At 52.7% G+C, this 15817-nt stretch overlaps 1 protein-coding gene across 4 annotated transcripts in view; it reads right to left on the reverse strand.

Annotated features, from left to right (window-relative positions):
* Window positions 1-8742: 8742 nt before the first annotated feature.
* SRP68 (signal recognition particle 68) overlaps window positions 8743-15817 on the reverse strand; it is a 37934-nt gene continuing 30859 nt past the window's right edge. For all 4 annotated transcript variants that reach the window (XM_069482873.1, XM_069482872.1, XM_069482874.1 and 1 more), the window contains 6 exons: window positions 14360-14516; window positions 13684-13778; window positions 12575-12704; window positions 10029-10104; window positions 9663-9715; window positions 8743-9110 (listed from right to left, as the gene is read on the reverse strand). In XM_069482873.1, the coding sequence (XP_069338974.1) occupies window positions 8883-9110; window positions 9663-9715; window positions 10029-10104; window positions 12575-12704; window positions 13684-13778; window positions 14360-14516 (739 nt within the window). In that variant the 3' untranslated portion in view covers window positions 8743-8882. The remainder of the gene's footprint in view (window positions 9111-9662; window positions 9716-10028; window positions 10105-12574; window positions 12705-13683; window positions 13779-14359; window positions 14517-15817) is intronic.

Raw genomic sequence — 15817 nt, forward strand, 5'->3', positions numbered from 1 at the left:
AGTTTCTGGGAGGCCCCTCCCTGCAGGTGAGGCAGCGAGCGGCCTGGGCCCAGGGCTCACCCACGCTGGCTGCACTCACACCCGCTCCTGCACAACCAGTCTGGGAAGAAAGGGCACGGCCCAGAGGGCGGGGCACCAGCCTGCCCGACTCCCACAGAAGGTTTGGGCTTGTAACACCCACACGCCCAGAGGGAGCCGGCAGCAATCACACCCAGATGGGGAAACGGCCGGGCCTGGAGAGACAGAGCTGGAGACAGACACACAGGCAGGCGCAGGCCCAGGGAGGCCCCAGCCCTGGGGCTTGGGTTAATAAACACCTCCAGCCGCTGGCTCAGAGAGGCCCCGCTACCAGGCAGGCCCCCACCCATGGCTTACGCCCCACCAGGAGGGGTGGGGCCGTCCTGCCAGCCAGGACACCAGTCTCCACTCCCTGTTCTCCACTGACATGATGGGGCAGCCAGGGGACATTCACCCCAGACAACTGGCACAAGGTACATTTGAAAAAGTGGGCAGCACCCAGCTGGTTCCCCAGAGCACGACCTGCAGTTCCAGCGCCCCATCTTCCTGGCTGGCTCAGAGCTGGAAGCAGTAGGGCGCTCGCGTCACTGGGGTCCTCAAAAGATTCTCAGGCCAACTCCAGAGAGTCCAGGACATGCACTGGACGCCCTCCCCCAGGCGCCACCAGTGCTGGCTTTCAGGCGCTGCTAAGCCCAGGCTCCGGCTGAGCCCTGGGAGCCCACTGTACTTGGGTTTCCCACCTGCCCCTCCCCTCTCCCCCAGCGCCCCTCTCTGGAAATGGCCCCTGGTGGCTTTTACAAAGTTAGATTGAGTGGTGGACAGTGATGCCAGTTGATTGGCCTTTTCCTTACCTCCAGGGCCAGGGCTGCTGCCTTGCCCTTCTCCGGTGGCCCTCAGGGTCTCAAGATGGGGGTGGATGCCCTGGCTTCTGGGCACTCATTTCATTGGCCCAGCTCAGTCCCGATCAGTACTGAAATCCACAGTCTTGGTGGAAGCAGGGCTTGCGGGGAGCCAGGGGAAGGAAAGGACACGGTAGGGTTGGGGCACCAGGATGTCCTGGTAGGCGCAGCTGAGGACAGAACACATCCCAGCAGGAGAGAAAGGTCTCAGCAGACTGGGCAGACCAGGGACTGAGGCCTGAGGCTGGCCACATGCCCCAGTGGGACAGGAAAAGTCTTGTGTGCCTTTTGGGTGCATCTAGCGAGCAAGCCCCTGAACTTGGCAGTGTGAGGTACCCAGGACCCCCCCATTCCTGGAGAAGGGGCTGACAGTGGCGGTCGGGAGGGCAACAGGGGGCCCTGACAGACGGAGTAGCAACCAGGAAACAAAAGGGTCTCCCGTGTCCTCCAAATTAGTGAGATGGCACCAGAGGTGACGGGCCACTCAGCCTCCGTCCCCAACCCCTCCCTCCACTTTATTCCTGGTGACAATTACCTTCTAACCCCTAGTTGCATGCCTGCGATCAACTGTTCTCAGGAAAAGGCCACTTGTTTACATGACAGGGCCAGGGGCCAGCTGTTACCACCCCTGCCTCTCTTCTCAAGCCCCGGTCAGCACAGCTGCCTTCACCTTTGCGACTGGCCCTTCCTGGGGGCGGGTGGCCACTGACGTGGGGCTCAGCGGGGCAAGATGTTGTCCACCGAGCTGGGAAAGGGAGAGGAACTCTGGGCAGGGGGCAGGCAACAGAAGGCTGAGGTCTGGAACATTGGTACTTCCCCTCTCTGCAGAAGCCCTCCTGGAACTAAATGAGCCCTGCAGGGGCCCCTCACACGCCCCAGAGATTAAGGGCTAACTGAATCACCGCAAGAAAAACAAGAGCTGACTTCCTGGCGTGACTGTCTCATGCTGGATCAAATCAGAGCCGGCTGGCTCCCCAGATAAGGGCTGCCAGGCAGCTGGCAGGAGCACCTGGGCTCTGATGCTCCTGCTCAGACGGCAGTGACCTGGTCCCCAAGAAGCAAACAGGAGAAAGGATAGCGACAGAGAAGCGTGGCTCTCTCTGTGCTTCACCTCTGGCCTCTCGCGCTTTGGAGAGAGAAGAGTCGTTCATTTAGAGGGCCAGGATGGGACTGACAGCCCCGATGAAGACCCTTGATGTCCCACATGGAAGCCACAAGCCCTGCTGTGTGTGGCTGTTGAGCATTTGAAGGTGCTGGGTCCACACTGAGATGTGCTCTATATGTAAAAGTCACAACGGATTTCAAAGACCTACTATGGAAAAACAATGTGAAACATCTCATAAATTTCTTGTATTGATTACATATTGAAATATTTTAGATATATTAAATGAATTTTTATTTTTTGAGACAGGGTCTTGCTCTGTTGCCCAGGCTGGAGTGTGGTGGTCCAATCATATCTCACTGCAGCCTCCAACTCCTGGCCTCAAATGATCCTTCTGCCTCAGCCTCCTGAGTAGCTGGGACTACAGGTGAGCGCTACCATGCCTGGCTAATTTTTCTTATTTTTGTAGAGGCAAGGTCTCACTATGTTGCCCAGGCTGGTCTTGAACTCCTGGCCTCAAGCAATTCTCCTGCCTTGGCCTCCCAAAGTGCTGGGATTACAGGCCTGAGCCACCATGCCCAGAAGAAATGTATTTTAAAATTTTACCTGTTGCTTTTTCCTTTTTTTTTTTTTTTAACGTGGCTACTAGAAAATTTAAAAGGACAAATGAGGCTTGCATTTGTGGCTCATGATAGAATTCTACGGGACAGCTCTGACCCAGCAGCTGGACAGGGTTCCCTGACCTTCAGCTTTCCCAGGCCTCAGCCCCTATCATGTCTCCTTGCTTTTTTTAAAAAATTTATTTTTTATTTAATTTTTTTTTCAGCTATGTATAGGAAGACAATGTCCCCCTACCCTGAAGGGCCCAACTTCTTGTCCTGCCCCTGAGGCCCTGATGGGTCCTTCTCCTTGCCTGGCAGTGGCTTCCTCCTCTGTGGATTGAGACCATTGAGATGAAATGACCCCCAGGCTCCCTCACCCTGTGCCAGCTGTGACTGTCAAGGCGGCTCACTCACTCCTGAGCCTGCAGCCCCAGGCTGACGTGGGCAGCTCACAGCTCACCGCGCCTGCAGTCTGAGCAGAGGGCTGATCAGACGGAGCAGTGAGCCTCCCAGCTAGAGGTTGTCAGGCACAGCAGGGCACACGTGCAGCCACCCACGCAGCCGGGCCACAGGGTGGCAACTTGGCAAGTGTGCCAGGGGTCCAGCCCTTGGAAGCCCACTCTCCTCCAGCTCTGGGGGCTCCTGCAGGGAGGGCATTCTTGCTGCTGAAGCAGATGGTGGCAATTGTCTCCTTTGTGCTGGGAGCCGTAGCTGGCAGGCTCCCACCTGCTCCCTGCTCAGGGAAGGCTTTGCCGTCTCAGGAAATTGCCCTGTTTGTACAAAGCCTCTGCCACTAGACCCTTGGACCGAAGCTGAATGATAACCCTTCCTTGCTCATGCTTCCCTTCCTGCCGAACAGCAGATGTGCCCTCTACTAGCTTGGCCTGGGGAGGACCCGGCCTGGTGGGGAGGGGAGCTAAAGGGATGAGCCTCCTCCCATCGTCTGCTGGTACAGGGTTGGGGGGCAGAGGCTGTGGCCCCAGGAATCCGTAGAGCTGTCTGGAGGCGGCTCTTTTGGCTGCAAGTGTGCCAGCAATTCTGACAGGGAGAACTGCCACGGTCTGCCGACAGAGAAGCCAAAGGTGACACGGCTTGCCTGACTGGGCGGGCGGCGGGGGAGCAAATACTGGTTATTCCTTTTGGGCCTTTTACAGGCAGGGTCTAGCAACTAAAAAAAAAAAAAAAAAAAAAAACAAAAACCCAAAAGACAAAAACGAACCAAACCTTGCCTATGTCAAAAGAGTAGGATTCCCTATATGAAATGGCTCAAGTCCAAGGATACCTCAGGATGTCTGTCCCTTCCTAGGAACAATCCCCGTGGGACTGGTGCTGGTACAGCTCACTCCTCCTGGCCCCCCGTGGCTGCCTGGAGCGCGAGCGTCCCTGCACTCCAGAAGGCTGCAGCCTGCCCAGTGATGTTCAGGAACGGCCGGGCCAGGCTCTGGGCCTCTCTGCCACCTTTAAGACATTGGCTACCCTCAATAGCGAGATCTGGCACCTGCGGCCCTGCAGTGCACAAGGTCAGGTCTGACAGAGGCAGCCAGCCATGTCCATGACGAGAACACGGGCTACCAGCAGGGGGACCTCAACAGCAGGGGTCCAGTTGCACCAGGCCCTGGTTACTGGTCTGAGGGAGAAAAAGGTTTGTAAATCAAGCAGACAAGAAGAACAGAACAGCCCTCATAGCTGAGGGCTCGGCTTGCCTGGTCTGTCTGTGTTGCCAGGAAATCGGAAAGGGGAGACTGAACTGCCAGGCACACGGGGCAGCTCACTAGACACAACCTGCTGTCCGAACGGCGTTGCTTAGACTCGGGGACTTAGCCCGGGAAGGGGAAGACGGGGCCCAGGCTCACCTCCCAGTCCTGTCACTCTGACTTGGGATCCCAGGCTCAGACCATGCCGGGGGAAACTCCTCACTGGCCAGCTATTGTGAGAAATGTCTCTGCGCATTTTCTTCCTCTCAGCAAGTCTGAGAAACAGCCGCCCCTGTCTTACTGGGGACAGAGCGTGCTCAGAGGCCAAGCAGCCTGTGCAGGGCCACCGGCCCGCAGCACCGGGACAGGGACACACGCGGTCGGTGGACCCCAGGCTCCTGCCTTTCTGGCTGCATGGCTCTTCTCGGGCAGCGTGGGGGGCCCTGGGTGGCCAGGGCTCTGCACAGCCGCGGCCCTCCTCATTCCACAGGTAAGACAGAGCTGACGTTATCGGCTTTTGTGGACCCGGGTACCTGCCTGTGGTAACTGCGCTGCTTCTCGTCGGGAGATCCCTGGGAGCAGGTCAGCCTGGCAGAAAGGACGCGGCTCTTCCCCACGTGGGGAGGATTCCTGCGCCCACAGACTGCGCTGCACTCACCAGAGGTGAACCAAACCGTCCGCCGCAGACAGGGACCACAGAGAAACCAGGCTCCCGTTTCCAACACAGCTAGAATCCCCAGGGCAAAGGGGTGGCCGCCGGAGAGGAGCAGTGCCCTGACTGCCCCGGAGAAGCTCCCTGCGGCCTCAGCCCCACGCAGAGCAGTCAGATGGCCGCCGCAGGGCATTAAGGCAGAGTGAGAATCCTGCTACACAGACGCGAGACACCACCACCAGGCCACGCTTAGATCACAGACCCTTACGAGCTTAGAAAGGTCCCACAATGGGTCCCCACAAGTATCCCACCAGCATTCATCATTTGAGATATTTTCTTTAACTTGTACAAAGTAATAGCTCTAGCTGACACTTGTACAGCGCTCAATTGTCCCAGACGGTGCTCACAGCAGAGGCCTGCGACTGTCAACTGCATAGCCTGCCTTCCCAGTCTGCCGGGCAGTGCCTCCCGCCTCGGCCCCTCCCAGGCTCTGCTCCCGTGGGCAGCCCCAACAGGTTAGATTCTTCTAGGTGCTGCTCTCAGGATGCAGGCAGTTTCCAGCTTACTCTCTTTGCTTTGGAACATCGGTAAATTTTACAGCTAAATCTGGTTTCCATCTCCTCTGTAGCAACAAGTGTCTTCAAACAAAAACTTAGAACCAACACATATTTTTGCTATCTTTGGATATTTTCCTAGACCTGTGAATGTTCCAAGCTTCTCAAGGCTGCAGTGAGCAACGTGCTGTTTAGAATTCTGTGATCAATTAGGTCTTTTGTGTAATTAATGATACCCAGTGTGTGAAAAATTAGCACTGCCGCAGTGATGACGGTGAACCGAGCGGTCTCCGCCCCTGGCGACAGACTTCCTCCCCTACTGGGGTGAAGCCGTCACTCAGCTTTTGGGAGGACAGACCTGGCTCTGGTCCAGGGTCACTGTGGGCTGAGGGCGCACTGCCATCACAGGCTGTCACCCTCAAGGCCACTGTGAAAGGCTCAGGTTGCCACCAGGGGAAGGAGACAGGAACCAAGTCTCGTGTTTCATTTCAAAGAGGGAATCCAAGACTTCTCACTTGATTTAATGTAAAACCAGAGAGGAGACAGTACATCAAAACAATGTCTGAAAGGAGGAACAAACCCACAGACGGAGCCGAGAAGGCCAGCACGGCCCTCTGCTGCCTCGCGGCTCCTGGGACCCTGACCCACCAGGGCAGGCTGCGTTTCTCCAGCTCGGTCCCATCGCCACCCAACAGATAAGGGCACAGAAACTGCAGCAGCAGAGCCCAGGCAGGTTCACAGTATAAAGAGCCTGAAAGAAGCTTCTCCTCTGTTGATGCTGAGATAGACTCTTCTGGGACCAGAACCTGCTGACAGCACTAGGGTCTGTCCCAGAGGAGGGACAGGACAAGACCCACTTGAAACAAAGTGCAGATCACTGAGGCACGTGTGACCTCACGTGCATCTCCTGCTCCGTGGGAAGGCAGGACTGCGTGGCCTCGTAAGTGTCCTGTGTGACCACCCAGCAAATGGTGTGCCCGGCCCGGGGGCAGTGAGGGCCTGACTTGGAACCGTTCCCATCACAGGCAGAGCCACTTCCTGGAGTTGAGGACAGGATGGAGTCCTGCTTTTGGTGCTCTGTCCCCCTGTGACAGAGCCTGCTCAATGTCCAGGGGTCCTATGATAAGGGCTATGTGTGCTAACCAGAGACCTGAGCCCTGCCAGGTCTGTCTCCTGCTGTAAACATGTGCTTTTAATACTAAACAGCATCATTGGCTGATAAAGGCGGGAACACTGGGAGGAGCAGAATCCCAGAGTTGCCTTGAGAAGACAAAGCACTAAGCAATTCGAAATGAAAAGGCGCGATCGAGTGATCTGCTTCCTCCTCTCCACTGTTTGGACTCTGGATCCCCAGGGGCCAGTGCTCTAGCGTGGGGGGTGGGTGCAAGGGCGGTGAGCAAGACAAAGGGACATCCTCCAAGGACGACGAGGACAGAGGGAGCCAGATCCCTAAGGAACCTCCCACCCTGCTCCCCTCACAGCGCCGCACACCCTAGCACAAGGCAGACGGGAGACTACCACACGGTGGGGCCTGGAATTGGGTTCTCAGAGCTGGAGGACGGCACAGCTGTCACCACAGAGAACGACCTGGGAGGAGGGTGGGGATAAGAATGAAGCCGCTTAATATCCCCTCTGCCCATCAGAGGCACTGACCTGATCAAAACCCAGGACCTCAACCTGAGACCAGCTCTATGCCACATCTTCAAGGGGAGGGAGGGAAGGAGGGAGGGAGGATGCCCCCAAATTGTATGGCACAGATGAGGAAACTTCCATTTAAAAATAAGTCAGCTTCCTGGGGCTCTCTGACCCAAAGCAAATCCTGGAGGAGAAGAGATCCCTCCCCGAGCTTCTCGAGGTTCCTTGCCAACACACAACTGACAAGTCCAATTTGTCTTCCCACCATCCCTTTTAGCTCCTGCCATCCCTTCCCGAAACTTGCTGGGAAAACGGCACAGCCATGCGCACAGTGGGATTCCATCTTGAAGTAATGCTCTCAGATCTTTAATCGTACGGCCTTCCCTGCAAGCCAAATAGTCTGATGTCTGACACATCTAAGCCAACTTTTTTTTTTTTGGGACAGGGTCTTGCTCTGTCACCTAGGCTGGAGTGCAGTGGCTTCATCACAGCTGACTACAGCCTCTAACTCCTGGGTTCAAGCGATCCTCCTGCCTCAGCCTCCCAAATAGCTGAGACTACAGGCGCACACCACCATGCCCAGCTGATTTTTTAATTTTTTGTAGAGAGAGGGTCTTGCTGTTGCTCAGGCTGGCCTTCAACTCCTGGGTTCAAGCAAGCCTCTTGCCTTAGCCTCCCAAAGTGCTAGGATTACGGGTGTGAGCTACCCTGCCCGGCCTAAGCCAATATTTCTCCTGGTGGATTTTCTTTCCTATGGGACAAGTGAGTTTTGATCTCCAAAGGGACCCAGAGGTGTCAGGTACATCTCATGTTTAAATCACTTTTATTCTTTGCTTTCTTACATTGCTTTTGGACTTCTATTATTGATGTTATAATAGAAATAAGAAGGATGACTAAACGGAAAAAAGGGTAAGGAAGGAGATTGATTAAATTATAATGGCTGCTAAAAACTACAGACTGGGAACTCTTTTTAAAAACAGTGCCTCTAACACATCGGAATCTGGCATCAGTCTTGCCCAGTTGCAGGAAGTCAGGACACACTTGACCTCAAGGGACCATACAACCAGGTCCCCGAGGAGAGAAGAGGGACGAACATGAGGGAGGGCATATAAAAAATGGGCACAGTCTCCACCATCTTTGCCTTTTAATATAAGATTTGGTTTCATCATTTCTGAGCGTAACATATTTCTTCTAAAAAATAGAGCTCTCTGCTTGTTCTGAAACTTCTTAGCATTTGCTTGGAGGTGAAGGGGAATCCAGACTGACCGTAATTCTGGGGGTGACGTTGCCAATGTTTCAGTCATAGACAAACTGTTCAAGGGATTCTGGATGCTCACAGCAAGGATGAGTTCCCTTCAAATCCATGGTACTGAGGAAACTTGACACAATGTTCCGAGGCCCCATCCGTGCCTGGTGTGGACTCCCGAATGCATTACTAACTGAAGGGAATCAGTCATGGCTCACAGCGGCCCCTCTCACAGGAGGTGCAGGAGACAGAACGACCCCGAACACACCTACCAGAGGATGACAGGGTGCCCTCCTAACACACCGGTTAAGAATGTAAGCGCACACACACACTCGAGACGTAGGAACGCAGGGCTGAAGATGTTAAACTCCCACCCTGGACCAATGCAGACCTGGATTTAATGTCATGGAACTTGCTGGGATTTTCTCACAATACAGATTAAGAGTTGGCATCTCCCCTTGCCCCCGAGGAAGAGCCTGGTTAGCTCCTGAATCCAAAGATGCCCTTGATGTATCCAGTGAGGCCACTCTTGGTCTTCTGCTCCAACTTGTCCTCAAGGGGTGGGAAAGCCACGTGGTTGAGGGCCAGGTCAAAGAACAGAGGCTTGCAAGGGATGGGCTGGAAGCCTGGTGGGAAGTGCACAAGGTTGGCTTGTTTGGTGACGAGGGAAGGGTCCAGGCAGAATGTCTCAAACCGTTCAACCAGAGGCTGGAAGTCAAATCAAAGGGAGGGATCTGGGTGTTAACCACAGAAGACTCTCGGTGGAACATGCACTACTTGCCGAGTCCCAGTTTGGTGCTGTACGGGTGCCATCGCATCCGATCCCCACGATCTCCCACCTGATAGGCTAGAGTCACTGAAAGCCAGAGCGGGCCAGGCTGGAGTCGGGGTAGGCGGCCGTCGGACACATGAGCTCTAGCTCTACCCAGGGGTGCTACGCTACACAGTGACGGGTTCCTCAGCCTTCTTATCTGGGATGAGCTAGAGTCAGGGGTGGGGAACTGTGGCCTTAAGGTCACATGTGGCCCCCCAGATCCACAAGTGCAGCCCCTTGACCGAATCCAAACTTCACAGAACAAATCCCTTTTAAAGTGTAATTTATGTTTTATACAGGCAGCTTTCAGGTCTTTGAATAAGAGAAGGGAGGGAAGTGGGGGTTTCCTTAGAAATTAAGGGTCCACTGCTCTACAAACGAGTACGTGTTCCTAATGAGCTACTAATCCTACTTCTTATTCCTCAAAAGCCACAGCCCCGACATACCTTATTGTCCTTGACTTGGGAGGAAGTCTCTGTTTGATGGGAGTCATTGGCATCTGAAAGTTTCACAGAGATTCAGTGAGAACAGGATTTAGCACACAGCAGCAACAAATGAAGCCTGTCACATACATGGCTTCCAAATCCCAAGAGCAAAGATCACCAGGAGGTGGGGAGTCAGCCCTCTCCCTCCTGGGTCCAAATTCTGCTGAGACGTGGTGTAAACAGACAGTAAATCCCAGCTCCAATGCTGTCAGCCCAGTGAAACCAGCACAGTGGGATGGAAGACAGTTACCAGGGAGAAGAGACAATACAACAGTGTTTCTCTAAATCCTCCTACACGAGTCGATGCCTAACGCGGCACGGGCTCACCGAGAATGGCAGCGGCCTGCAGGGAGCACTTCTCTGACCGCACTTGAGTGATGAGCTCTTGCACGTCAGGCAGGTCCTGAAACGATTCAGAAAACGTGTTCTCCCAAGCCAGCGCCAGCTCAGAGAAGCACACCAGGCTGACCTGAGCGAAGCGACCCCACTGGTATTTTCACAGGATTTTAGACTTTTTAAACAGCTCTCCCTATTAAAACAAACAAAAAAAGCTATCCTGCTTTAAATGGGAAAAGCTATGCCATGGCTTAGTAATAATGCCTGGAAACAGTGATGATGATAATGATAATGTAAATACATTTATCACACACTAAACAAATCATGTGCCGGGCATTATTCCAAGCAGTTCACACAATCGCTAATTTACTCTTCTCAATAATCCTGAGGCAGTTTGCACTCCCATTTTACAGATGAGGAAACCGAAGCAGGGAGAGGTTAAATCAAGTGCCAGTCACACTCCCCCAGTAGTAGCAGAGCTGAGATTCAGAACCAGGTCGCTGGCTCAAGGACTTAAGTCCTTACCCACCACATCCCACTGCATCTCCAAGGGGTATGCGGTTCTCCTGGCCTCAGTCTTTTACCGTGCACGGTGGGAATGATCTGACAAGATCTGAATACCACAGAATCCTTCATGCCTCCATTCTCTAACACTTTCCCCAAAACCATTGAGCACGTGAGGTCGGATGGGTTATTTGTAAACTGCCTCTTTCTCCTCTCCTGAGATGACACCTCCCTGTGGCGATGCTGCTGCCACCCCACCCCCTCCTTCCTATCTCTCTGCCTTTGCTTGAGGCTCCCTTGTTTCCTTTGTATTCGTACATGGGCTCCTGCATGCAAGTCTGTGGCTGCAACAAAACCACAAGCTCTCTGAAGGCAGAAACCAGGCCTCTACTCTATCCCTCCTGGGCCAACAGCAAGGGCTCTACCAGCAACAGTGCTCACACACTGGCAGAGACTACATTAATAATAATAACCTCAGTCTGCTTTTCTAAACAGTCTCTACTTGTAAACTATACATGGATTCCTTGGACTAGCCAATGTTTTAATAATCTCTACATCATCACAGAAGTCTACAAGCTTAAGAAGCTAGTTGTCATTCAACAATCAATAAAATAAAGCAAACCCTCCACTGCTGTACTTAACATCAGAAATTCTTTTTTTTTTTTTCTTTTTCTTTTTTTGAGACAGAGTCTCACTCCGTTGCCCTGAGTGTTGTGGTGCCAGCCTAGCTCACAGTAACCTCAAATTCCTGGGCTCAAGCGATCCTCTTGCCTTGGCCTCCCAGAGTGCTAGGATTACAGGCATGAGCCACCGCACCCAGCCACCATCAGAAATTCTTTTTTTTTTTTTTTTTTTTTTTTTTGTTGAGACAGAGTCTCACTTTGTTGCCCAGGCTAGAGTGAGTGCCGTGGCGTCAGCTTAGCTCACAGCAACCTCAGACTCCTCGGCTTAAGCGATCCTACTGCCTCAGCCTCCCGAGTAGCTGGGACTACAGGCATGCGCCACTATGCCCGGCTAATTTTTTTCTATATAGATTTTTAGTTGTCCATATAATGTCGTTCTATTTTTAGTAGAGACGGGGTCTCGCTCAGGCTGGTCTCGAACTCCTGACCTTGAGCAATCCACCCGCCTCGGCCTCCCAGAGTGCTAGGATTACAGGCGTGAGCCACCGCGCCCGGCCCACCATCAGAAATTCTTAAGCCTCAGTGGACACCCAAATCACCTGGGAGTCTTCTTAAAATGCAGGTTCTGACTCTGGAGGTCCCAGGTGGGGCCTGAGAGTCTGCATTTCTAGCAAGCTCCCCAAAGCTGCCGCTGGTCTTGGGCACACACTGTGCAGGAAGGCCTCACCAGTGGTTCTCAACTTTGCTGTACATTAGAATCACTGCGGGCTTTTAAAAATCCCAATGCCCATTCCAGACCACCCAGAACCAGTGAGAACCAGAATCTCGGAGTGGGACCCAGACATCCATCTTTTTTAAATCTTCCCAGGCAATTTTAACATGTAGCCAAGTCTGAGAACAGTACTTCAGGATTTTTAGGTTTTTTTGGAGGGGAGATAGGGCCTTGCTCTGTTGCCCTGGGTAAAGTGCAGTGGTGTTGTTATAGTTTGCTGCAACCTCAAACTCCTGGGCTCAAGTGATCCTCCTGTCTCAGCCTCCCAAGTAGCAGGGACTAAAGGCATGCACCACCACGCCTGGCTAATTTTTCTATTTTTTGTAGAGACGGGGTCTTGCTGTTGCCCAGGTTGGTCTCAAACTCCTGGGCTGAAGCGATCCTACTGCTTCTATAATAATCCCAGAGTGCTAGGATTACAGGGTTTTTTTTTTTTTTTTTTTTTTTAATAGAGAAATGGCTTTCCTTCTTCCTGTCTCAATCCTCCTCAGGCGTGGAGCGCAGCCATGAGTTGCACAGCCTGCAGCTCCCCGGCAGCCAGGGGAAGCCAGCCTGAGCAGAAGCCCAGCTGCTATGCCCTCCGCAGCTCATTCCATGACCTCCTCGGGCTTAGAAACAAGGAGAGGTCAAGGTCTCACCTTTAGGCTGTTCTTGAAGGCTCCAGCATCGGAATTTACTTCATTTGCATATTTCAGGACTCTATCATACAGGACAAGGGCTTCACTCCACTTCTTCACCAACACGTAGGACTGAGCAATGAAAAAACACCTAAGGGAGAGGGGAAAGGAGCCAAAGCATTCTAAAGCAACCAGTACCCAAGATCAAGGCTTTCCTTGCAGATTGGGCTAAACTTTACATTGGGAAATAGGTTTCTAAACTCAAGAGCACTACATGGGAGACCCTCGCACTGTAAATGTTCAGGTTTGCTCAGCTAACCTGCAGACTCTTCCCAGCAATCAGAGATGACCATGTAGGTCCAAGACTGAGCCACTGTCTTTTACTTACTGGCTGACTCTGCAAAGAAAGGGCAGTTTCCAAAATGGGTCAAGGATAGGCAAGAAGGCAGAATGTTGTCTGGCTCAAATATAAATCCCACCCCTGTCTACAGATCCAAGTCCTAATCGTTCATCTCTGCTCATATCTTTTCCAAAAACCAAACCCAAAGTTTATTTCTAACTGAAGTTCCTCTACTGGGCTCAGCACAGCCTGGGTGCTGCTGGCCCTTCACAGGACTGAGGGGGGTCACACGAGTGAAGACAGGGCATCCTGGAGAGCCAGAGCGCACTGGGGTGTGAGGGCCAGAAAAGGGCATGAATGCACGTGGCCCTACTCTGTCATTCTGGCTACACCTCCATCTTGCTACCCAGCCTCCTTCCAGGTTACAAATAATATCATTCATTTAAGTAACCGAGAAGTTGAGCTTTATCCCAATTCAGTTCAGGTTCCCTAAATTGGCCACTCTGGTTCTGTTAATTAACACTCTTTTTAGTGCTTGTCCCTTTTCCATGGGAAGCGGGCACTCCAGGGTGCACTCCGACTGCCTGACCTAAACAAAGAGTACACGAGGTGCACTGGACACTGCTGGCCACGACCTTTAGTAGACATTTTCCTTGAACACGCTGGGCTCACTATTCTCTGATGACGGGCAAGGTGACCACACAGTCCAGGGCTGGTGATCCCATCTTCCGTGGGACAGGACAAGGTCCAGTGCAGACAGAGGGAAGCCCTGCCCGTCCCATGGTGTTACCTGTAAGCCTTGTACACCAGCGTCTTGAGGCCTATCTCCTTCTGGAAGGCTTTGTCCTCCTCTAAGCCAGGAAGCTGGAGCAATTCCACCAAATTCTGTATGACAGATGCAACAAGAAAATTCATGAAGAGAAGACCTTACCGTCTGTGAAATGTGACTTGGCAGAAGTCACACCTGGTGTAGCCTCTGTTCCCCTCGCTGATACAGAAAGCCTATTTGTCCTTTACGACTCAACTCACATTTCACCCACCTTCAGACACATCTTGGACCTTCCCAGCTGGAAGGGAACTCTTCCAGCTCTGAACTTTTGCTTCAGAGGAGCCTACTCGTTTGGTACCTACACGGATGCCTTGTGTGTATCTTGAAATCTTACTAACTGACAAACTCGAGGGGCCGAGACAGTGTGGACTCAGGTCTCAGGGTGCTCCACAGCACCTGGGAGGGTATTGTACACAGGTGAAGCATGCAGTGAATACCTGTGGATTTACTAGTCTCTACACATCGACACATCTGAAATACAGGGGCTCACAGACTGAACTAATACAAGACCTTTGCCTTTTGCCCAGCTGCTAACGGCTCCTGGTCGTCACAGCTGTTTTACTATGTAGAGTTAAGCCATTTTGTGTCCAACACAGGCAAAGGACAGGGGCTTGCCTTCCCAGTCCTCAAGGTTCACCTGTAGAATGATGTCATAGAGCCGGATCAGGTCCTGGGGCCGGGGGGAGCGCTTACTGTCATCTTCTGGCTGCTGCTGCAGCAGGGCCTTCTGCAGACCTTTGGCCATGTTCTCATTGCGCTTGATCGCTGTCGACAGCTTGATGTAAGTCAGGTAGCTGGAATGTACCACATGTCAGCTCCAGTTATGCTCAGAGAAGCTGAGGTGCTGGGAAGATCTCTGCATGATGAGTTGGGACTGATCAAGGGGAAGTGTGGGGATGAGGGTGTGTCACACAGCAGGGCCATTTGGCCTGGGCTTCAAGGGACCCTCAATTTGGCTGCTCTGCAGTAGCAAATTTGCAGGGGACCAGCATGAGACTTTATCACTAAATCTGACGTTAGCTTGAATTATATCCTCTGTATCTTTCGTCAAGAGCCACAGAGTTACTAATTTCAGAGGACGCTGTTAGTCCTTAAGATGGCCCAAGGATGATGAGCCCGTCTCGGGAGCAAGGACTAGTTCCCTGCCTAGCCCACACTGCAAGGACAGCGTGCTCCCATTATAACTGCTCCTGCTCATGTGACGACCTTGTCGCCTCAGAAAACACCAAGGCATAGTCTCTTCAGATGGTGACGCACACTAACCATGTGTATGTACTTAAGAGACTAACTGTGCCACCTGGGAAGTCCCTTTAAAATTTGTGGATAAAGGCCGGGCGCGGTGGCTCACGCCTGTAATCCTAGCACTCTGGGAGGCCGAGGCGGGTGGATCGCTCGAGGTCAGGAGTTCGAGACCAGCCTGAGCAAGAGTGAGACCCCGTCTCTACTAAAAATAGAAAGAAATTATATGGACAACTAAAATATATATATACAAAAAATTAGCCGGGCATGGTGGTGCATGCCTGTAGTCCCAGCTACTCGGGAGGCTGAGGCAGGAGGATCGCTTGAGCCCAGGAGTTTGAGGTTGCTGTGAGCTAGGCTGAAGCCATGGCACTCACTCTAGCCCGGGCAACAGAGTGAGACTCTGTCTCAAAAAAAATAAAAAATAAAAAAAAAAAAATTTGTGGATAAAAACATGGTAACTGCTTAAACATCTGTAAAAAGCACTTATGCCTCTAGATCCCCACCCTACTCTGGCGCAAAACTGGAGACCACCCCGTGAAGGGGATACAAAAGATGCCTGTCTGTGGACAGGGGATCCAGGCACGGCTGAGTCCAGGGCTCCATAATGACCAAGGGACTGTCGAGTTGAGCACTGACCTGCTGCCCTTCTTCTCTACACAGCTTCCAGAACAACACTAGGCCAGTGTGTTCTAGGGATCTGACCATTCCAGGAGAAACTTCCAGATTCTGGAGTTGGGGTCCTTTGTGGAAGGGCAGAGCCAGACACTCACAGCGAGGCCCGCACACCTGAGCAGAGCTCCCACCTGACGAGCCTCATTCCTCAACAGGAGTCCCTGACCAAGGATCACCCGAC

This window comes from Eulemur rufifrons, chromosome 9, assembly GCF_041146395.1.
Source record: "Eulemur rufifrons isolate Redbay chromosome 9, OSU_ERuf_1, whole genome shotgun sequence".
NCBI classification, from domain to species: Eukaryota; Metazoa; Chordata; class Mammalia; order Primates; family Lemuridae; genus Eulemur; species Eulemur rufifrons.